The sequence below is a fragment of the Balearica regulorum genome, chromosome 7, assembly GCF_011004875.1.
Source record: "Balearica regulorum gibbericeps isolate bBalReg1 chromosome 7, bBalReg1.pri, whole genome shotgun sequence".
Taxonomy (NCBI): domain Eukaryota; kingdom Metazoa; phylum Chordata; class Aves; order Gruiformes; family Gruidae; genus Balearica; species Balearica regulorum.
In genome coordinates, this window is record NC_046190.1 from 27,735,041 (window position 1) to 27,758,222 (window position 23,182).

The 23,182-nt window shown below is 41.3% G+C and overlaps 1 protein-coding gene across 4 annotated transcripts in view; it reads left to right on the forward strand.

Annotated features, from left to right (window-relative positions):
• Positions 1 to 18,821, forward strand: part of LOC104630806 (L-threonine ammonia-lyase) — a 34,392-nt gene extending 15,571 nt beyond the window's left edge. For all 4 annotated transcript variants that reach the window (XM_075758655.1, XM_075758654.1, XM_010300480.2 and 1 more), the window contains 7 exons: positions 3,350 to 3,515; positions 3,992 to 4,088; positions 4,998 to 5,073; positions 5,767 to 5,892; positions 7,124 to 7,291; positions 7,604 to 7,661; positions 15,524 to 18,821. In XM_075758655.1, the coding sequence (XP_075614770.1) occupies positions 3,350 to 3,515; positions 3,992 to 4,088; positions 4,998 to 5,073; positions 5,767 to 5,892; positions 7,124 to 7,291; positions 7,604 to 7,661; positions 15,524 to 15,622 (790 nt within the window). In that variant the 3' untranslated portion in view covers positions 15,623 to 18,821. The remainder of the gene's footprint in view (positions 1 to 3,349; positions 3,516 to 3,991; positions 4,089 to 4,997; positions 5,074 to 5,766; positions 5,893 to 7,123; positions 7,292 to 7,603; positions 7,662 to 15,523) is intronic.
• The last annotated feature ends 4,361 nt before the right edge of the window (positions 18,822 to 23,182 follow it).

The window sequence follows — 23,182 nt, forward strand, 5'->3', positions numbered from 1 at the left end:
GTGAGTGCCCGTTCCCCTTTGGGTCCTAGGCTCTGCTGCAGTAAACATAGGAATAATGAGTAATGTTGCTTGGAAAGAGGATCCCAGAATGAGCAAAATGGAGAAAGTCCTCACTTCTTTCCCAGCTGATTTATTGGGAAGGCAATATTAAAAACGGTACTCTTCAACTGCAGGGTTAGCTCTGCCGACAGCAAGTGACCCACAGGGCTGGTCGGTGTGCGCACACAACCTTGTCCCAGACTGAGGCTTTCAAAGAAATGCAAAGGAATGAGATGTCCTAGATCCCACTGAATTTCAAACTCATTTAGACCCTCTTTGAAAACCACAGCTTTCCATAACCTTGTGGTTTCCGAATTTCTGTCAGCCATTTTTTGATAGAAGTGTTAACTCCCAGCTGGCTTGCATCAGCTATCACGTTTGTATGTAAGAACTAAATAATTTTATTGTAATTTCATGTTTAATCTTCCTCTCCTCCCCAAATAATTATTTTTGTTACATAAGGTAGGTATTCTGGTTCATGAAGCTCCAGGGACAATGCACGTGAACGACTTTGGCATCTCGCATTGAGGAACTCTAAATATCTGCGTTACCATTAATAATACCAAAGCACTCTGATTTATTATATTTCAGGTTACAAGAAACAGAGTTATTCAGTCTGTTACTGTGTTTAATTAAAACCTCACAGATGCAATTCTTCACACTTTAGAGAAGAAAAAAAAAAAAAAAAATCCCACTACAATTGTGAGCCTTTTCATAATGGGATGCACAAACCGTATTTTTGTTGGGTGTAGGCTGGGAGAGCTTTCCCAGAGAGATGTATGCATATGTGGATAGCCAGTCTTCCTCGATGTGTGTCTGACACACATTCATCATGGCTCGCCAAAGCTGTCTGTAAAACACCAGCTGATCTCCTGTGCTTCAGAATGGAACTTCTGAAATGGCATTTTATTTCAGTTTAATTCTAGCTTGCATAAAATCCCAAGCAATTTGGGGTCTGGATCTCCTTAACCAACAGTTCAGTCTTTCCTTCCTGAAGTAGGTATTACCTGACTGTCTTGGGTTTTACCTGCACAGCCAACATCCTGTAGCTGGGTACGTCAATGTCAGCTCTTCCATTTCTTAAATGCAATTAAAATACTGTGTTATGAAAATGATCGTGCACGAGTTCAATTAGAGGAAGGAAACTTTTTATTCAAATGCAACTTCCTGTGACATTCCAGGAAGGAAATGTGATTTTTCATGTTGGAATTCAATCACGAGGTCTGTCATTGCTGCTTAGGTAACATGGGATTTTTAACTATAGATGTTCAGGACCTCATTATAAACACAATGCAAAGATTACCAAATAGTAACACAGTACCTCTGGGATGATGTGACAAAGATTGATTTGTGAATCAGAGAGGTAAGAATGCTACAGATTGAATTACACACCTTCCTTCCTTGAGAGTCCAGTTTTTTCTTGTGTAACTCCATACCCTGATCCTCGTTCGTTTGTGATTTGGTTAGTCTGTTACTCTAGGAAGGACAGCTGAGAGCTTTCAAGCCCTTTATTTGGAGAACAGGGGAACAGAGCCTGCTAGCTGCCATGTCAAAATTTCACTGGGAAACCAAAGCCTGACATCATTGATTGCTGATGTATCACATATTTCAGAAGGCAAATGGCCAGATTTCTAGCTATGACTCAAAACTGCTTATTTAAATCTACAGTCTTTAGATTTATCTGCCCTTTTCTTTGTTTTTCCTTCTATGGCATATGATACTGAGATATGTTTGCTTTCACAAAGCAAAAGTAATCAGTCACACTGCAAATAAAATAACCCATTTTATTATAAAAAGCTGAAGGCTGAAAGTGAACTGATATTCTAACTGGATGTTAGCAAGGAAAACATAATTATCTGAAACATTCATTCAAACTGTTAATAAATGTCCATGCCTGGAGCAGTCTCCTTTGGACAGAAATTTCAGTTGTTAGAGAAGTTTTACTTGTAAATCACATATCCCAGGTCCTGATTCATTTCTGCAGGTCCCTGTAGTTTCCCACGTACCCATGACAGGGGTAACTCCACAAACTCAGTTCTGAATCTTATTTGTGAATAAGACCCCAGAAGAATTGTTCAGGAGACCAGGGATATATTTTGTCACATATAAGGATGAGGGGAGACCTCCTTCAGTATCTTGATAAAGACAATAAATTCAAGGGTTCGGTTAGCCATCCCACTATGATTTCTTGCCTTCATCTTTAGTTGTGCTGCAGGAGTGAAAGTTCCTTCCTCCCATCCTTTCTTGTGCAGTTATATAGACTCTCACCCTGAGGAATTTGCTGTGTTTTGCTGTATGTGAGGTAACCTCTCAAGAGGGCCTTGGTCTCCACCTTGCAGGGATTCTGTGCTCCTCTGCTGAGCCTCTCTGTGCATGTCTAACAGTAATAAAAGCATAGCTTCCTAGTACCCCAGCAACCCAAGTCAAGTAAATCAAGTGAGGTCATTGATCTATAATTCTGTTTGTGTGTCTGTTTGCCAGAAAAAGCAGAACATACGGGCATACAGAGATCTTGTATTTTTCATTCATATATATCATTCTGCATTTACATCATTGCTAACTTTGAAATAAAACACTAAGCAGCGTTTGGAAATAGATCCAAGTCAATTGCATGACTGTACAGTGGACTTTTCTTCAGTCTTTTGACTCTGTTTGTCCCTATTCTGTTCATTAAATTGCCTTTGCTTGAAAGTGTTTTACCAGCGAGTATTTTGGCTCAACTAAATGCTTCTCCTACCCTTCCAGAGTCTCCAGAGTAATGTGAAGGTATCAGATATTGGCCCTGGACTGTGGAAAGACTTAACTCTGTTAGCAATCTGTTTGGTATTTGTGAGGTTGAACGCAGTGCTTAAATTTCATGAAAATTCCCATTTATCACAAACACTAAAAACCGCTCGTAAATGCAGAGAAGGAGATCTCCTTCCGAGACTGCTTTTAGTTTGGGCTGCCACATTTAAAATTTAGGAAGCACAAGGTAGTGATGGCAATGGAAAAATTACCTGTCTTACCAGCTCTGTAAACACCTGATACTGCTAATAACAGAGATACGTACTCTTTGCCCTGAAGGTTATTTGGGAGGTTTGTCAATGGCACAAGTTTTCTCCCAGTAGGTAACGCCACACTTGACACAGCACGCGATGGTCTGTCTGATGGCAGCGTCCTGTTGTATCGCCTCCTGCCCTCAAGCTGGTGATTTACTCTCATGCTTATCTTTTTCTGCTGAACGATGTCTTTAAAGTAGTAGAGTGAACTATTATTGTGTTGACAACTGTGAACCCTGCTGAGCTGTGCCTTTCCTTCCTTCCCGCAGGGAGGACAGTGCTGTCTACCTGTCGGGCCTGGGAACCGTGGGGCTGGAGCTCTACGAGCAGGTGCCAAAGCTGGACGCAGTGATTTTCCCTGCGGGAGGCCACTGTGGCTTGCTGGCGGGGTCGGCTGCTGCACTCAAACACCTCAACCCGCACATTTCTGTAATTGTGAGTTTCCTTTCACCTATGAAGTACTGCATTTTGATGGCTTTCATCACAGCTGTTTGCAAAAGGCACTGGTCTCTAATGATAACACTGCACTGGTATCTAGTGGTACGCTGGCAGAAGCTGCAAATGCTGGGGACAGGATATCTGATCTTGTGGGCTTCACCTAGGAGAAGAGCTACTGAGAGCCTGGGAAGCCTCCTGTCTGTTGGCTGCTTAGGTGGATTTAAGAAAAAATGTAGGAAGACTCTTCCAAAGCAAATGAAATCCAGTTCTGTGTTTTGAAATAATGTCTTACTGGAAAATTTTGGTCCCAAATAAACTACAGGATAAATTTAGTGGTAACACAGTTGTATGCAATTTGCAATTAATTGCTAATTCTAAGAGGAAACATTGTGTAGCTTTTTGGGTGTCCACTTTGGTGGTGACTTCTGTTATAACTGGATCAATAAAAAAGTAACAACACTTGTTTTCCCCAGGGGGTTGAATCTGAAAGTTTCCCTGTATTGCAACAATCCTTAAAGGCTGGCCACCCAATTGAAGACCAGGCTTGCAGCAATCATCATTTTTACGGAGGTAAAGAAAATAGATTATTCTTTTGGAGGTAAAATCAAGGGTTTCATTGACTTCTCCAACCATATTCTTTTCTCATTACTTCAGTTCAAACATATTTTAAATGAAACCTCTAATGAGTCAGAATTTAATTCATGCTGGAAGAGCAACTTCTGACACATTTCCACCACCACCCTGGAGTACAGTACTGGTTCCAGTGCATGTGAAGTGTTCCAATGCATAGAAATATGAGAGTATTTATCTGATGATTGTGCTCACAAGCGGCATCTTAACCGGTGAAGTCAACGGGAAAACTCTCGCGTAAAAGACTGGTTTGTGAATAGGCAGGAAAATGACGTGCTTTAAATATTTACTCTCAAAACTGATCTTGGAACAACAGCATTTATAAACAATACAGTTGTTTCCACATCATTTGTTCAAAAAACCTCAGCTGTTAAGCAATTTAAGAATCTACTGTTTACCTGATGCTCAAATCTCTGGAAGCTGTGGGTTAGATGGGAGTTTTATAAACCAACAACTTCTTAACTCTCTCGGTAAGCTCTGCCTATCTCTGCCCTCCTTTGCTAACTGTCCTGTTGGAGCTAACAAACCCAGTGCCACAATTGGTTCTTCTCTTCTTCAAGGCTCGTTGAACAGTGAAAAGCGCTGGGCTGCAGAGTCACTCTTGCAGTGTAACTATGCCAGTGAAGAATCATAATTTTCTTAAAGGAGCCCAAAATGGCAAAATATTCCTGGGACATTTGGTCTTTTGGTACCAAATGCATTTTTGTCATATAAAAAAATCAAGCAACTTAAGATTGTATAACAGCAGTGTGCTGCACTAATTAAGGGCACTAAACAGTCAGGACTCTAAAAAGTGTTGAACTTGTCTAAAGCATCCAGATTCATATTTTTGTCTTTTGAAATCTGCAGATGTGAGCGGGCTTTGCTTTGGCAGCAATTCTTTGCAGCTGACTGGGAAACTTGTGGATAAAGTTGTTGCTGTGAGGTAGGTGAAGAAAAGCAGTGAAATGAATAATACTCAGTGACCATGAAAAATGTGCTGTACCACCAGGGTATGGTGGTTCTTCATGTGCAATGGAGAGCGGGTTGGCAAGAGTTGCCATCATGCACATGCTGTGAGAGTGTGGTGGTGGTGAGGTGCCTTTCCTTCCAAGCGGGGCGCTGAGGACACTGAACCCCGTCCCACGTGTCACAGAATCATAGAATGTCTCAAGTTGGAAGACATGCATAAAGGATCATTGAGCCCAACTCCCTGCTCATCACAGGACTACCTAAAACTAAATCATATGACTAAAAGCATTGTCCAGACTGACCTCTTTGGCCAAAACTTCACCTGCTGCTAGTACCTGGTCATGCTCTGGGTGTAAGCTTGTCCTTGTTGTGTTCTACAACACTTGAAGGCAGCCTTTGACAAAACTCTTCTAAATCTTCGCAGAAAGGCCAAGTTGGCAGAATATGCTTAACGCTGGGATTTAGCTAGCAGAATGGTTCTAGTAAAAAATGCCATCTTGTCTTTCAGTTAATTACAAGACTGAGATAGCAGCACAGCTTTCTGTAACATCACCTTGGGGTTGTATGTATGCACCTGGGAGGATGGAAGGAATCCAGTTATATGCAAATGTATTATCCTCTGCTTTTGGTAGCTCGTTTTGTTTTGACACAACTCTTTTGCCTTCAGGGAGGAGGACATCCTCGTTTCAATGCTGAGATTGCTGGAGTATGAGCGAGCCACGGTTGATGCAGAAGGGGCCATTGGACTTGCAGCATTAGTTGCAGGGAAGCTGCCCGAGCTGAAGGGTAAAAGGTATGGCAGCTATTGCAACAGGGAACTGTGCCAAAAGCATGGGGTTGAGTTCCTTGCTCCCAGGAAACAGATAGAAGATACTTGTTTTATGAGTGACGAGGCAGTTCCTGCCCCTGAACTGGCAATGGGCTTATCTGCAGCATCTACTTCAGGCTGAAGGGACCACTCACAGGTCAGAAGACCATCTTGAACAAGACAAATGTCAGCCTGGAGACCCGACAAATTGTTATTTTCCTGTATTCTCAAATGGTTGGGGGAAAGGCAGTCACACACAGCTCCACAAGGCATGGTCACATCTGACAGGAGAGCATCCTGATCTTGTTAGTCTGTTGTCTTCTCTTGTTCCACTTGTGGAAACCAGCCCTGTCTGTGGTGCGACAGGAGCTAGGCTGTCTCCTGCAGCTGCTCAGTGACACCTGCTTCCCGGCCCAGAGAACTGCCCAGACAGGCGATGGGATTACCCTTGTGCTTATCATTAAACGTGTGGGTAAGTGCCTTCTTGCATCTGGGCTTGAGTACTCGGTACTTAAGCAGATTGAGCCTTGGCTCAGGACATAGCCCAGAATTTATTTAAATACATGGACTCCAGACAAAATAAAATTTTCAATGTACAGCATCGTATGCTAAAATGCTGCTGAGGCAGTTCTTCAGACGAAGCTGACAGAGTACATACGGAGCAGCAACACATTCCAATTCAGTACAGCTCAAATAAGAGGCAAAATGGAAAGGTTTGAGCTTAAAGGCATCGGGGTTGACTCTGCAGAGAGACAACTATCCTGGGCTAACCATGTGCCTTTTCGCTTGCTCTTCAAACATTTCTGTCCTCATTTTGCAGGGTTGAGATGGATTTAGCTAACGATTACAGAAAGCTGTGAACATACATGTTATCTAGCCATTAAGAGGCCGAGGCTCAGAATTTCCGGGGGAAAATGATGTCATATTTTAAAAATCTGAAACAGACCTAGAATGCTCCAGCTAATTATCTCTAACAGGACTAAAATATCCAGCAAATTCCAGTTTCAGACCAACCAATGCAGCCAGCTTCTAGGTTCCCGCTGCCTGCCCACAGTTGATGCTGAGAGCCGGGAGCCCCTCTGACGTGTAATACCTATTTATCAAAGGGCGGACCTAGCAGATCTGAAGCTGATATTGAATATAATGTCTGTTATTTACAGTTTCTTTGCACGCACAAGTGCTAATCAAAAATCCTGGTTTTTCTCTCTGTTTTCAGAGTGGCCATTGTTATATGCAGTGGAAACCTGGAGCTACATTTGCTGCAACAGTGCATAGCTCGTGCCCTGACCCTCGATAACAGAGTGTGCAGATTTTCCCTTGTGCTTTCTGACAGCCCAGGAGACATTTCAAAGCTACTGGAGATTTTAGCTCGGGAAGAAGCAAGGTAAATCAGACTAGTAGTAAGGAAAAACAACCACAGAATAGCACAAGGATTGTTAAAGATTTGGACATGTTTCCAAATGTCCTCTGAAGGCAAGTCTGTAAGTAACTAAGTAATCAAAGGGGTTTTCTTGTTATATTTCAGAAAAAGCTTTTATTGCCTTCATCTTTCTTCCAAGGTGCAAGCACCTTTGCAGCATAGAACACATCTCGTACGGAAAGCAGCAAAGATGACTATTGTCCAAACGCTTACAGAAACTATTTCAGAATGACAAACGATTGTTGTGATCTGTAACTTATCCCTTATTTGATCTAGAGTTTTGGATATCAAACAAGAACGCACGTTTGTGACATCTGAGCTCTTCACTGTTGAGGTAAGATGAGACGCAGTTTCAGTTTCTCTAGTAGTACTGGCCTCCCCTAGTTTATTCTGTTTTCCTATGTCTCTATATAACTATGTTGAAGTCCAGTGGTGTGTGCACAGTGATTTGAGGAGCAGTGTGATAATGTCTTCTGTCTTCTACAGCATCTTGCCTCACCAAACACTTAGCAGGCACATAAATAAAATAGGACCTGTTTTACCTGCTATTGTGACACTGTGGGTGAAACACTCCAGCTGTTACTATTGCAAACCTCCTTCCGTGCGTGGTGGTGTGCCGGAGGTGGTGAGCAAGCTGCAGCATCCGTCCAGAACCTGAAGAGCCAGCTGTGGAGGCTGGCTGTAATTATCCGAGATCAATTTGCCTTAAAGCAATGTGGAGAACACCCTGACTCTTAAGGAATCCTTGTTTTTAACTACGGCCTCAGTTTTGTACCTTATCCACAAAGAGCACAGAGTAAAATCATTATTCCTTTGTTAAGTATTTGATAAAGTAACAGTGAGGAGGTGTTATCAGTTAATGGCCTCTCTTAAAAGGATTGTTTGTCTCTGGGCACATCTCTTACTTCAACTGGTTTGGCAAAGGTGTGGTTCCACCGATTTCATGCTACAGCTGTCTGAGTCCAACTTGACTTAGTTTGTGAAATCAGAGGTGGAAGTCACATTAAGGATCTCTGCTAAACAGGCTTATAACTGGAATTCAGTAATGCTCTTGAGTAAGCAAGGTCTTCCATTTTGGCATTTACATCTCATTTCCCACCTGGATGCAAAAACCTGCTCAGTATTTTCACTTGTGGATCTAAAGAATAGCTTAGATTAAAGACGGCTATCGCAAAGGACTACAGCAAATGTAGTCACAAATGTCTTTCAGAAGATATGTCTTTCAGAACATATATCATATGTTCACATATGTCATGATATTATCAGTTTTCTCAAGCATCTAGGCCTACCTGCACAGGGTAGACAAATCCCTCTGATTCAGTGATTAACTTACCTCTGAAAAAACTTTTTACTGAAGGCTAGATTCAGCAAACCCTGTAACTCTTCTAGAGTTTTCAGTGTGATTTTTATGAAAAAAAGGCTTGTAATTTTTATTAACACTACTAAGTAAATTAGAGAAAATCCACCCTCTTAGTTTTGATTGGGAATGTTAGAATAATTTCCCATTGCTCTTGCAACCTCTCCCAATGAGGCAATTTTATCAGAATCTGTAGTAAATACAGTCCCTGGATGAAACAGTGCCATGTGCTGTTGCCTGCACTTTAAACAGGCTGTATTTTCACTGACTAGCCACTTCAAGAATCTGACAGTGTTGTACTACAAGAGGGTTGAAGGGAGGAATTTGCGTTCCTGAATAATTTAATTGGATGTTGGATTTGCATGATGGCTTTTAATCAGCCTGGGAGAGGCTATCGGATAATTAGATGTGAAGTACAAAGTAGTGATCCAATTTTATAGACCTCAGTGGCTTTGGAGGCAGCTCTGTCTGGTGACACCTAGTGAATCAAGAAGCTTTTCTTTGAAAACTAAAACAAGGGTAATCAAAAAGGGTAGAATATTGAATTTATCTTTAAGCATTGAAATGAATTTGCTCTAACTGGATATAAAGAAAAGTACATGTTTTCATAGTAAAGCTAATACGTGTGTGGGAGGTTTTGCTTTTTTCTTTGTTGCTTGTAAGGGTTAAAGCAAAACATTTCAAGCATTTTCTACTAAAGCAGACCTGCAAAGAACTTTGTATCATTTTCGTCAGTGTAAATCACAGCATGTTAAATTAAGCAGGCATTTAAATCTGGATCAAGAACAAAAATTATCGCATGTTGAACTGGTGGTAATAATAAGAAAGGCATAGGAGCTATACCCACTCTGCTTTACCTTTAGTCCATACTTTTGACTGTGGATATAGATGAAACGTTTGACAGAACAGAGCAGTAAGTGTAGCGGCTTATCTGAAGCACTAAATCAGTCCTGCCAAGGTTGTCATCTCAGTACTTAATCATCTTTTTAGATTTACCCCTTCCTTTCTAAAGGAGAGAAACTTGGCTTCTAGTCACTGCTTGTCAGGAAGAGGGAGCATTTTTCTTCCCTCTAGTGAAATGCTGTGCTGGGTTAGTGTTTACTCATCTGGTGCACGCTTGGAACACTCCATGGGAAGATCCTTGCTGATAGTCTGATTGTGTGGAGTAGTAAGGACTTTTTAAAAGGAAGCTTTATGTTCAAACTACATTTCTGGAAAAATAACTTTTGGAACATTTTGCTGGCAAAAAGATGAGATTTTTTTTTTTAATTAAAAACCAATATTATGGCTACATTGTATTCTGCTGATTCTTAATGAAGTGCCTTGTGCAGTGGAGTTGGCTGGTCACGTTGGAACAATGTGGGAGTTTCTTTTGGATGCTGCCTGCTCATACCTCCAGTTTAGATTCTCTTTCCCTGCGGCTTATACTGGATTTCTGTCTTGCAGAGGACTACACCCTAATTCATTCTTACCTGAGCAGTTAGGAAATGGTTTCCAAAGTCCCAATATTGAAATAGAGAACTCTTAGCAAATCCTACAAATAACCAGTCTGGCAGGCTTCACATTTCACAGCTATTGAAGCAGGTTAGATGACCAGGAATATCTAGACAGAAATAAAGATCAGAGCTAAGGAAAAACTCATCTAGTATCACCAGCCAACTAGATCTAGAGATCTAAAGGATTACTCAGTTTGTGGGAGGAAGTTACAACTTGCTTCTGTGAACTTTCCCTATTCTTTACCAGTAATATTCCTCAGATTCAATGTGGGACAATTTATCACTTAAATTGCTTCCACCTGTAAACCTCTTTATAAGCATTTAAATCCCTTTAATTTCTTCTTATTATCAACTCAGAAGTCAATGAGCAAAATCAAGAAGCCGAATTAGTAAGGTAAGATCTATCTTTGCTATGAAGCCATGCAAGGCTCTGTGACAGAGCAGCAGCTTGCCTGCTTAATTTTTGTCTGCTATTTGGACTCGGGCAACTCAGCTGGAAAAAAAAAGTGTCTTTGAGGTCATCAAATTTCTCGAAGAGTCTTCTCACTACTGAAACTGCAGCATGATCAGACTGGCAGGTACAGAAGGGTCCTGGAACAGAGCAGCGAGGGCCTGCAAGGTCTTGAGGTGCTCCAGCAGCTTTACAGAGAAGCAGCTGTGGTGGCAGTTTTCCCTCTGACCTCAGTCCTGTATGACGTTGTGGAGTGTCTGGTCTGTTCCCTTCAGACCTCTTGGGAGCTTCACTCTGCTGTGGTTTCAAATAACTCAGAAGAGACCAGTTGTAAAAAGAACATCCATCACGTTACTTCTCCATCTGACTGTGCAACAAAATACTAATTCATGAATCAAATGTTGCTTTTCTTTACGATAACATTGCACGTTGTCCCAGCGGTCCTGGGTTTCCTGTCTCACTTTGTGTAGTGTAATGCCTGTTTTTTCCATACAGATTATTCGCCTCAGGCCAGAACTCCTTAAATTATTTTAGTCTGCTCTGATCAATTTGAGTAAGTTCCTTTGGGCCAGCTTGCATTTTATAAAAGACCAGAGGAGAATATTTTGGATTAGTGTTCCCAGTTGCCAACATGTTCCGTATTATTGTCCTGTGAAGAGAATATAGAGGAGCACACAGCTGTCCGGGTACAGGAAGGATGCTATCATTCCTAAAGCATTTCCTGCATGACCTGGGCAAGGCACTGTTTCCATGCTTCAGTTCCCCATCTGCAAAATGGAGATACTTGGAGTGGGAAGTTCAGCGATACATTTCCTCTGAGGCTCTCCAGAAGAATTTGGTTATTTTCTTTCGTGGCATTCCACAGCAGACTAACGTGGTACAAAACAGCCTGACCCAGTTGTAGAAATAAGAACCTGAGTCCAGGGAGGCTGAGAGTTGACCTCTTGGATTATTATCTGACTTAGGTAATGTGACAGTAACTTGCTCGTGCTCACTGACCCGAAGGCAAGAGTATGCTGAAAGATAAGGGCTCAGGTTGCACAACCGAGTGTCAGCCGTGGCAGCTGTTGCGCTCTTTATCAAGCATTGCGCTGACCTTGGGGACTATCTGGCAGCTGATCCCCAAACCATAAGCTGAAGTGCTGTTGTCAAATAAGCTATAACGTACAGTAACCTACACTGGGTGTTTATGGAATAAGTCAGTAAATTGCCCAGTTGTTAATTTTTTTTAATAGAAATGAAAAGCCTTGCTTTATTTATAGAACTGAAAGCAGTATATATAAATAAAGTTTTCATTTCTAACTCCAGCGATTTTTGTGCAAACAAACCTATACTGTTGCTGAGCGAGGTGTATCATGAATATTAAGTTACATGAATCCTCCGAGACCAAGAGCTTAGAAGAAGGTGGTGAATATGGTTTGTAGGCTTAAAGGAGTGGGATACAAAGGTTCAATGGATGAGTCGGGGACATAAGGAATTGCACTAGCTGGTTATGATCTATCTTTACGTGGAGCCTGGAAAAGCACAAAATACTGAAATATGTTGCTCGAGCAATGCTACTCACATTTCCTCTGCTCTCTAGCACTGGCTCGGCATGTCCACCCAATCTCTTTATTTGCACACACAACCTACAGATATCAGGCATCAGGGAGTTGAGCGGCACACCAAATTAATTTTTAATATCTAGAAAAATATAATCTAAAAGGCGCAAAGTGCCCACATGTAAGACTTGCAGTTAAGGAGGACCAGAGGTGCCCACCCTGTTGCCTAAATTATTCAGCACAGAACTTTGCAAATTTCCTCCTTTTGTGAAGTTAGGAACTGTCCTCCCTTTGAAATGGAATTAATTTCTATGAATATTTTAATTTATGCATCTGCATTTTGGTGTTGCACAGAGTAATAACTTGTGATCAATTTTTCCTTTATCTTTTTTTCTGCCTTTGTCCTGCTCCCTTGATTATTTCTAGTTATTAAATAAAACCCACAAGACATCAATATTCAGTGAAGACTGTTCTGTCTTCCATTACTTGAAGGCCTGCTATAAAAAAGCCCCAACAAGCTAATTAAACCCTTAGGCTGGAATCAATCTTTAGATTACTTGCCACAGAGAGCGGAACTCTAAATGCAGTAAAAGATCTGTCTGGCTGATTTTAAGTCTTATAGGAGCAGATAATATTTTTATTTTTTTTTTAATCCAGCAAGGATGTAATATGCAGAAGAAAAATGCGTGAAATTTACTCTGGTGGTGGTGGTTTTTGTGGGATTTTTTTTTTTGATACACAGAAAGGAAAGATCTACTGTGCAAACATGGTCCTGCAGCCAGTGAGCGCTCTGCTGGATCCAAAAGCCTACATCCAGTACTGAGGGCTTATGGGTTTGAAACAACTCACGACAACTAGAGAAGACTTTAAATTTATCTTGTCTGGAGTATAAGAAACATCAGGCAATAGATTTTGTCATTTGTTCTTAAATAAGACCGGTTTGGAGCACTTACTCTTAGTTCATCAGTAGGTACGCAACCTCCTGTAGCTAGTAGTAGCTAGGTGACTATTCATCCTAGATAAATATAATCCTCACATACCTCCCCATGAATATGAGGATTGCCCTGTTGGACACTCATGTAAATCGTACTTCCCAGGGAGAGCGAACGAGAGAGAGGAGTTCTGCGAAGGTAAAACCACAGCGTACATCAGCTTAACCTGAGCAAGAAAGCAAATTCTTGCCTTCCTTGCTGTTCAGATCTGCTCTCAAGTGTAGTGTGATTCTCTCTACACTTTTGATGAGGGTAAAAAAAACCCAAAAAACAATCATCAAGTGAATTTCTGAAGTGGTTTATTATTGCTGCTGCTGCTGTTATTACTTTTATCATACTCTGCAGCATGTTAATGGCCGTATCGCATGTTGGATGGTGTGCATGCACAGAACAAAAAGACAGTGTTTATCCACACCGTTTGCAAGCTCTCTGGCTCCAATCTATCCAAGTCTGTCTGGCTTCAATCATAAGCAGAAAGAAAAGGGCGGAGAGGAGGACAGTTAGCTCTGTAAATCAAAACGCTTTCCCATGCTCGCTCCCAGGGCAGAGCAGCTGCTTGCTGCCAAATATTCGAAGCTGAACCTGGCAAGTCCAGACTGGTTCCAAGTGCAGCAATTGATTTGCTCAGGACAAAACAGGCATGACTGCTGTGGAAGGGGAAAAAGTTTGCTTTTTTTAATTACAGACTCAGTGAGAGATGAGTATGTGCTCTTGAAGATATGACTTGCAAAGCTTTAGGGATTTTGTGTAAGCCATGGAATGGATAATGGGTATGTGGTACTTTGGTGCCTAGATATTCTTTAGATACTTTTCCCAGTCTTTGTGTTCTCTCCTCTTCCCTCATTATTAATTATCTTCTATGACTGTCCTTCTCGAGACCCAATCCCACTTTTTCAGAGGTGAAAGAAATTAGCATCTGTGTTCCAAGGAACCAAACAAGAATAGAACTATGTTCAGGGTAAGAGGTGAAGAATTATGGGAACAGATCAGAAATGTAGCTTGTTTCATGATGGATATTTAAGAAGCTACGGCCAGTTTTCTGATTAAGTGAGCTCATGGCTGTTTAGAATAACCTGGAGTAAGTGTTTTATCTTCTCATTCAATAGTTTTTCTAAAGGTTTATTGTTATTTTAAGCTCATTCCCGGAAAGATGAATTCACAAAGTTCTTATTTAGAAATGTCCTCATAAACATATTTGAGTAGAGACAATTTTATTTTTTGCCTTGTTGCTTTCTGTAAAGGATGCAGCTCTGACAGGAACATTATACAGCGCATCTGTCTCTAGCAGTCCACCTTAAGGTTACCATGACCAGTTTTTACTCTATTCTCTGTAGATCTGCCTGTTACAATAAACTCTGTTGTTGCACCGTGACTCATCTTGGATCCTTTCCTCGCTAGATTTCCATGTTTCTGTGAGGTCTTTTTTTCCACGTGGCACTTTCAACATCAGTGATAATTCCAGCAGGAGGTCAGTGGTGATGGAAGTTAGTGGTCTAAAATTGCGAAGTATAATTTTCCTTCTGCACCTTCACATTGGTGCCTCACCTTTGGTAGAGCCCAGACTGTCAAACGATGCAGTAGAGATGTGAGTATGTAGAAAAGAGGGATTAAAGAAGAATTGAAAAAAATACATTGCAGTTATTGTCTTCAGTAGCTGCATGACAGGATTGTCAATAATACTTGTGGAGGCAAGCGAAGAATAAAAACTATCGAGATTAGGTCTGCCTGGGTTTAGTTTGACTTAGCAGCAGAAAAACCATAACAGAAAACAAGAAGTGAATCAATGAGCAAACAAAAACTCAGAGTTAAAATAAGAAGGTGTGTGAGTAGATGAAACCAGCCAGAAGACTGCAGAGATTATAAAGGATCAGGGGGATAACTCCATGAGAGGGAAGAGGAGGAGAATATAAAAAGCTTGAAGGATGGAACAAAGACTGCCTGGAAACAGGGGAAATGGGGTGAGGCAGGAGCCAGAGCTGGGTGAGGTGGCAGCCGCGCCACGTACATACCCCACGGAATGGAGAAGAGAAGCTGCTAACAGATGACTTCAGGGAGGCGAACAGCAGATAAGTACTTGCCCAGGAGCCAGCAGAGGATCAGTCAATCTTCTGCAGACTTTGAAGGCAATACAAAGTAGGGCTGTTGGAAGGTTTTAAGACCACGCAGAAGGGCTGGAAGAGTCCCAGATGTCTGCAATGTCAGTTCTCTTACCTGCATAAACAGGGGGTGCGAGGTCCAGAGTTTTTACGTTCTGAACTGATCATTTTGCTTTTATGAGTGTATTTTAGGATTTCGTTGGAAGCGCCTTTGTCTGAGATTGCTGCCATGCTGTTAGAAACGTTCCTAATTCTTTTCCCAGGTCACCTGCACCGTGGAGACCAGAGACAAGATCCACACAGCCCAGCTGAGGAATGCGCTCCTGGAACGCTACCCCACAGCCGCCTGGACGGAGCGGTGATGGGCACAGCATGAGGGAAAGGGCCGAGGTCCCCTGACAAGTATTTTACGGAGCCCTAATCTTGAGGCATTCAGAACAAATATTATCTTTTGAAGCTGAACAGTTAGCGACTAGTTTCAGGATGTTTATTTCCTGCTCAGAATGTAGTGAATGTCCTTGGGAATAAAGTTAAATTCAAGACTTTAGCTTAGCTAAGGGAAACTTCTAGTCTCTGCTGGTGTTGGAATTCAATAACTCATTACCAGCTGGCTGTCTGGATTTTGGCTAGTATGTAGGATCCAATGGCGTTCAGTAAATAAACAGGGAGAAGGCATTTTTCTTTACATCTGAATGTAGACCTCTCAAAGGTCTTATGATTTTGATGCCCCTAGTTCAAGTAGTGCAGCTCCTTCTGCTGGACTTTGCCATACTACTAGTATAGTGATTTTCCATGTCCAAGCCAGAAGCAGTTCTCCATTTGCTGAATCTGCTTCAGGAGATATATACGTGGGTGTGGGTCTGACCACACTTCTGCTCTGATCTTTGCTATCATGTGAGGAAAAATTATGCTAATAAAATATGATTTAAACACAACACCACCACAAACCCCTTGGAAGATAAAAGCCAATACTGTATTCTTTTTTTTCCAAGGGAAAATGATCCTTTTTATAAAGTAAGGTTCCAAAAGATGTTGCAGCAATAAAAAAAAAAATTAAAAAAGGATTCTGAATATCATTAGATCTCATGCAGAACACAAATGTAATTCTTCCCTCTACTTTTGAGGACTCGGTATAAAAAGCAGCATATAAAATGGCTTGTGTTTCTTTATAAAAAGGGGTCTCTCCACCCATGTGAATTTTGTAATTAGCATTCCAGTGATCATCTTAGTCTTCCTAAACCAGACTCTATCCACCTCACCGGACAGATTAAGTACATGGTTAAGAGTGAAATATATTTAAAGACCACATGTTAATAGCCAAAGGCAGTGCCAGCAGAAAAGGAAGCCTAAGTCTCAGGCACATGGCTAATGCAATTAACAAAGAACACATTGACCTAAATACCATTTTCATCACTACAGGCAGAGACCAGCTAATAAGGTAACAGAGTGGGATGGCAAGAAATATAAGAGAAATTCAGGCCCGCTTCTGAGGGTGTGTACAATAGTCACCTCTCCACTTGTGCAAAATTCAATTTAAGGCCAGCTGCAACAGAGCCAATATATACCATTCCACTTGCTTAAATTTAACCGGAATTGACCCAAATTTGGGGTATAGGTACGTTAATGAGAGGTCTTAATCCTGCCTCTAGCATATCAAGTTGATAATTAAGTATATGAAATAAATATTATGTATTTAGCAGTGCCCTAGCAAAGCTGAGCTGAAAATCCAGCAAGGTCAGAGCGAGCGTCTCCACAGGCTGTGTGGGATCAAATCCTTCCAGTTCCCACGTGCAGAGCTGGGTGAGCTCTTGCTAGCTGTCCATGAAAACCAGCTTTTACTATAGCTTTTTTGGGGAGAAAGATGCCCATAGTGATGCTCCTTTGTTTTCTTATTACGATTTATAATTTGAGCTTCATCTTTAGTCCTCCCCTGCAATTAGGAGTGGGCTTGCTGGTACGTCTCCGTTGCTGGTGCTGCAGTGGGAAACTTTTGTCTCTCCAGCACAATGAAGAAGTCCCATGTGGAAGAGAAGATGCCCTGGGGTAGACGAAAGCTTTCTCTGCCCTCTTTTAACTCTAGTCCAGGTGTAGGCTGGGAAGGGCATCATCCAGAGAGTTAGAGCAACCTAAACAGAGGGTCCCTACGGACTAAAAAGAAGGAACTGCATATCCAGTCTTACGCAGATCTCATCTGTATTGTGTCTGCTGCATATGGATATCCAGCTATATCTGTAACTCAACTTGTGCCTGCAAGGTGGGATGAAGAGGGCAGCATTCTGGCTGTCTCTGCAGTATTTTTTTCTAGGAAATAGTTTGTTCGTTCCTTCTTATTGTGGCTCGTGAAGGAACAGGGGTAGGAAAGAGACCCTCACAAATGGACAAATAATAGAAGTTCACTGATTTGGTCTGTTTTTTGAAGGACCACATTGGTCTGCATATGGAACTAAAAGTTATTGATGCCCCAATGGTTAGTTTCTTTCCCTTCTTGCCATCCAGAATGATGGGTATAGGGCTTGGACTCCAGAACATGTCCTGTAAATCACAGCCTGCCAGACACAGCTCCTTTCTTCATGGTCAGAAATGTTTAAGAAATGCATATAGAAATATGTGATGACAGACTATATACTGTGTATGTGCTACTTCCATTGAAAGAAGCAATGAATCACATCATCAAAGAGCAGATTTGGTGATGTAAAACCACTATAAATAAGGGTTTAATTATCCTCTCATCTCTTTTGGCAAAATCTATGTGAGAAGAAAATGGGATTTTATAACCAATGTTCTCAGTAGTGGCCAACAGCTTCTGCTGTCTGAGTCCTTGGTTTATCATCCTGCATTATCCTGGACTTTATTTTTTTAGATGCTCAGAGCATCTAACTTTTTTTCTAATCAGTGGAAACGGCATTTAGCAAGTCTTCACAAAACTGGGGCAAGAGAGGTAGCAGATAGAGCAACCAAAAATCAATGAACTCAAAATCACTGTAGGATTTTGAAAATGTGTTTTGAGGGAGGGGGAGAAGGAAAAAATAATGATAATAAAATGATGTCTAGAAGTTACTTACAATGTCAACCATGATATATGCAGTTTGGTTTTGTTTTTTATTGTATTAAGTATAACATAAACTGTAAATCGCTCTTCAGTGGTAAACGCTTTATATGTGAACATGATACTAGAGTTGATTTCCATACTATATTGCTTTTATATGAGTCCATTTGCTTTAAAGCTAAGCAGAAATACTTCCAAGGGAAAAAAACCTCTCCAAAATTAAACATTTAAATGAATGTATGCAATGGAAAAGAAACTGAAATATCTGTGCTGCTAACCATTTTGCATTATGAACTATAATAGGATTATGGCATTTCAAAGATCTAATAATGTGTTTTTAAGTGTTTCATTTAAAGAAGTATTTTTACATAGAGTGTTCTGATATACCTTGAAAAAAATAACTTTAATGATTATGTAAAAATTTCACAAATTGTTAAATCAGCAAAATGTAAATCTAAGCATTGTATTTATTTGAAAAATAATTAAAATTATGCTATGCCACCTCCGCAATGAAAGATTTATCATTCTCTCATATGATACTGATAGCAGCCTTCCATTAAAAATTCAGAGTTCATTTTTTTTTTCCTTTCTCTCTCATTGACATTGACACAAAATCCTTGTGCCCATCGAGCTCTGGGCTGCCGGGTGGGTGACTGCGGAGCAGCGCGGCTGGGTGAGCTCCTCTCGTTCCTGGCACAGAAAGAGATTCTGTTACATGGCCTGCGCCGGGTGCGAACGCCACCTTGCTTGTACCTGGCTGTGTTCCTGGGCACTGTGCAGAGGTATCCTGGGCTGGGCTTGCGTGCGTGAAGTGAGGCCGTGATATCTGGTGAATGGGATCGCAGAGATACTCATCACAAATATCGTGAACTTTGGTAAACCGATGCTTTGATTTCAGTGTGCAGCAGACTCCACCAGCTAAAGTGCATGTTCGTGTCTCCAGTGGAAGAGGATGCTTTGACCCAGGTAATTTCACTAGAGCTAAGCTACTTAGCCTTGGGAGCAGTCCTGTGAATACAAGGTTTGTCAAGGACAGGGCGCAACTTCTTCCTAGGCCTATCTTTCATTGAAACAAAATCTCTTCCCACATTGATTCCTTAATTTGTTCACCCAGGTCCTATTAGCTCTGGATTAATATCTAAAGCTCTGCCAGTATGTGCTTTCATAGCATCAGGAAAAGTTCACCTCCCCATGCAGGTGGCGTGTCCTCACAAGTAGCACCTTGTCATCTAGCCTACTACTGAAGATTTAGAATTGTGTCTTCCTCCTTCCCATCCCCAAATGCAGTCGGTGTGTTTGACATGCTGCATCAAACTTTTGTTAGATCCCGACCTAGGCCTGTGGTTTAGTGGTTGGATAAGAAAACTGCAAGACTCCAGGGCTGGGCTGTAATTCCTGCCAGTCGTCGATTTGATGGTCTCAGTTCTCCTGTCACCTTCTTTGCTGTTTGTTTAAGTAGTCTGCTATGTATAGGACATTGAAGTTTGCAGTTTCTTTCTATTACAAACCTTTACTTTCATCTGCTCCAAACTATTTGCTACATCCCAAAGGAGGGGGAGTCCTGCTGAACATCATGCCCTCCTGAGCTGATGAATTTCCCATTGTTCAAAAGCACTTTATTTATTTAAAGTAAAGCTGCAGCAAAAATTGGTGGCTGTGGTTGGAAAGCATTCTAATAAAATCTGAATGTTTTGAAGTGAATCAATAATGATCATAGGTAACAACAGGATCCCTAAACCCACACAACCTGTCTCTCGGAGAGAAAGAAGAGCTGGGCAAGTCTTTAAGGGGCAGAGCCAGACCAACCACACCTGAGTGGCATCTGCAGGAGGGATTTGAGGGGCTTGCCCTGGCCCTAGGTGGGGAAGGGTTGGCTGGTGAGGGGTTTCAGCTGTGCTGGTGCCTGAAAGCTCTTCTAGATGCAGGTACTCTTATTTGCCTTTTATTTCTTTTCTTTGCAACTGTGAACCTTTTAATCTTTCATGCTTCATGAAATTTGTGAAAAAGTGTGTTGTTTGCTTGTGGTTTTTTTCTGCTGATAAGAAGTCTGGAGTGTCTTTAGGAGATTTTAAGTTTTGTGGTTTCTAAGCTTGGTAAATTCATCTCCCTGTCTATTGCCTCAAGAGGCACCTAAGAGGTTTTGTTTTGAGAGAACAGTCTTGAAGAATGCTGGTAAATGATACGATGGTATTCCTTATAGCTCTTTCCTCCTCTCCCCTCCTTCTTCCCAGTCGTGCACGTGCCAGAGTTATGCCTGGAGTTGCAGGGACCTTGTGAGCTCTAGTACAGCTCGTGGATTGCGCCACATCGCTGCCTCTCCTCTGGAGAGCAAAGGTTAAGGTAACGTTGAGCAGTTTTTCTTTCTTCTTGCTTTCAACAAACAGTGACATTTCTTGAGCTGCTCATGTAGGCCTTGCAGACAGGCACCAGTCTGAATAAACATGTTGCTGACAAGGTAAACTGAATGTATAGGTTGTTGGCCATATGCTAAAAGTTTTCATTAAACCCTCAATAAGTAGAGTTATTAAAAAAACCCTCCAGAAAAATCTCTTTATTGTGTACGTGGAGATCACCTCCTGGGAGGAAGGGGCATAAAAATGTATGTGTTTGTAATTAACAAGTGAAAAAGTAAAGGATTTTTTTAAACTGCATAGCCCTGTAAATAGTGAAGTGAGACTGACGGACTCATTAACAAGGGCTCATATACAACAGTAGCATAACTGAAAAATGTGATTTGATGCTTCCCTCTTTATTCAAACATGAGGTATAAATAAAGAAGGAACATATAATTCAGATTCTCTCATTCATGGAAACATTACTGCATTAGTTAGCTTTTTCTTTGCAAAGGTCATTTGCCTGGAAGCCTTAAAATCAGTAAGCTTTCTGTAATGTATAAATTTGTTTGCTGTAACATGTTCCTCTAAAATCTACTGCATTTCTGTGGAAGGTCTGTAATTTCTGCCTGTCTTCCTCAGTGATCTTACCAGAATGCCCACAAGCAGCAGACTCTAGGACTTCAAAGACCTTGCCTATAGTGGTCAAGCTTCCTGCAGACTCTCCGACAATGGCCAGGGAGGCCATTCCCCACTTCTAACTGGGCTCTCTTGCCATCCAGGAGACCAGCTGCCCAGCCCCAGGGCAAAGTAAACCTCCATAGTGAACCACCGCTTGGCTATTTTCCAAAGGCTGGCCCAGTTGACTCTTGTGCTTCGAAAAATCTAGGTCAGCACTAAAGAGAGGCAAAGCAAGACAACATACTGTGAGTCTGAGAGAGGTTTTTCATCGCCCCCTTGCAGAAATGTGCTACAGCCCTTAAGGCTTTAGAAAGAGTTCTCAGAAACAGATGGGAGGTATCTCATTGCCTCTGTTCAGGCTCAGCAAAGTTTCTGAGCTGATGCTAGGCTCTCATCAACAGAGCTTGATTTGAGCAGTGATTTGCCAAACATGCTGAGCTGGATTACTTGGCTGGATTACATGCTGAGCTTTAATTTAAGAAGTACATTACACTAATTTCCACATACACCATAAATTATGATTTAAAGGTGAAAATGGATCTGGGTAGTTTCTTTGTGTTTTGTCCTGCAGCAAAGTTACCAAGCAATCACAGCATAAAAGTGCTGTTGTAAGTGATGTGGTTATTTGTGGCATGTATGAAATTATTTCTTTTGATCACCAGTGCAGGTCAAATAAATAATGCCTTATTTTTGTATATGTCTAGAAAAGACAGGCACTGTTGTTTTAAATGTTCTTGACATCTACTTTACACTATTAGCATAAAACATACCCAGTTTTGCACATAGGCTTTCACAGGAAGGTTTTTTTCTCCTTATGTTTTCAATTTGAAATGGATGACTAAACAGTATTTATTTTTCCTCAGTACTGCTAACAGCCTGGTTGGCAGAAATACCCATCCTGAAAAACCTTTCTTGATGTCAGCTTAGCTTTCTTGATGATATACCTTTGTATAGTCGTGTTCTGTAATGGTAAAAGCCCTTCTGTAAGTTTCATTTGTTTTTTCTTTTGGTGGGAAGTAATATTTTGAAATATTTTACAGTGAAGCACTAGCATTTGCAAGCGTTTTCTTTTGGCAGGCCGGGTGGGTCGGGTGTCGACGTGGAGATGGCTGGATGCTCAGCCTAGCCTTTGAGCTGCCGTAAGAGCACGAAGAATGCTTCTGTTGCTTTCCCCTCTTGTTGTGGAAAGGGTATTTTGATTGCAGCGGAAAGAATTGCTCTGCGTGATCATGAGTAAGCCTTTATTGTTGCTGTTGGGATAGCCTGGAGAAATGCTTGTGCCTGGTCTAACTGGCGCTGGTTATGAAGAGCCTGTTACAGCCACCAACTTCTGTCTCTTCATGGGCTTAGTGAGTTGCTGACCTGGATTCAGGCTTCTGCGGGCTTTTTGTAACTAGGAATTTTGTAAAGCATTATGGTAAATCTTGCTGCAATGTTAGGGACACTATAAACAAATATTCAGAAATGGTATATCAATATTGTTTTGAATCTTGTCATTCTGCAAGTTTCTTTATTTTCTTTGAGGCTATTTTACATTAAAAGCTAGTTAACATTGCTTATCCTGTGCTTCTTGGATTTTGATTTGGGGATCTCATGGGCTTCAAAACCACTAGAAACCATGCTGCCCACAGCTCCGGGACAGAGGCTGAGAGTAAATTTTTTTTTTTTTTTTAAAGTGGAAAAACTGAACTGTTGCCAAGCAAGGATAGGGCAGAAAAAAATGTTTGAAGGTAGATGAATACAATGTAGTTGCATTTCTAAAAAGTTTGATAAGCAATGCCTAGCAACCTCCAAACAGAGGTCATTTGCAGTTCCACTGATGGAAAGTGAACAGTGGCAAACAAGAACAGGTAAAAATGCCT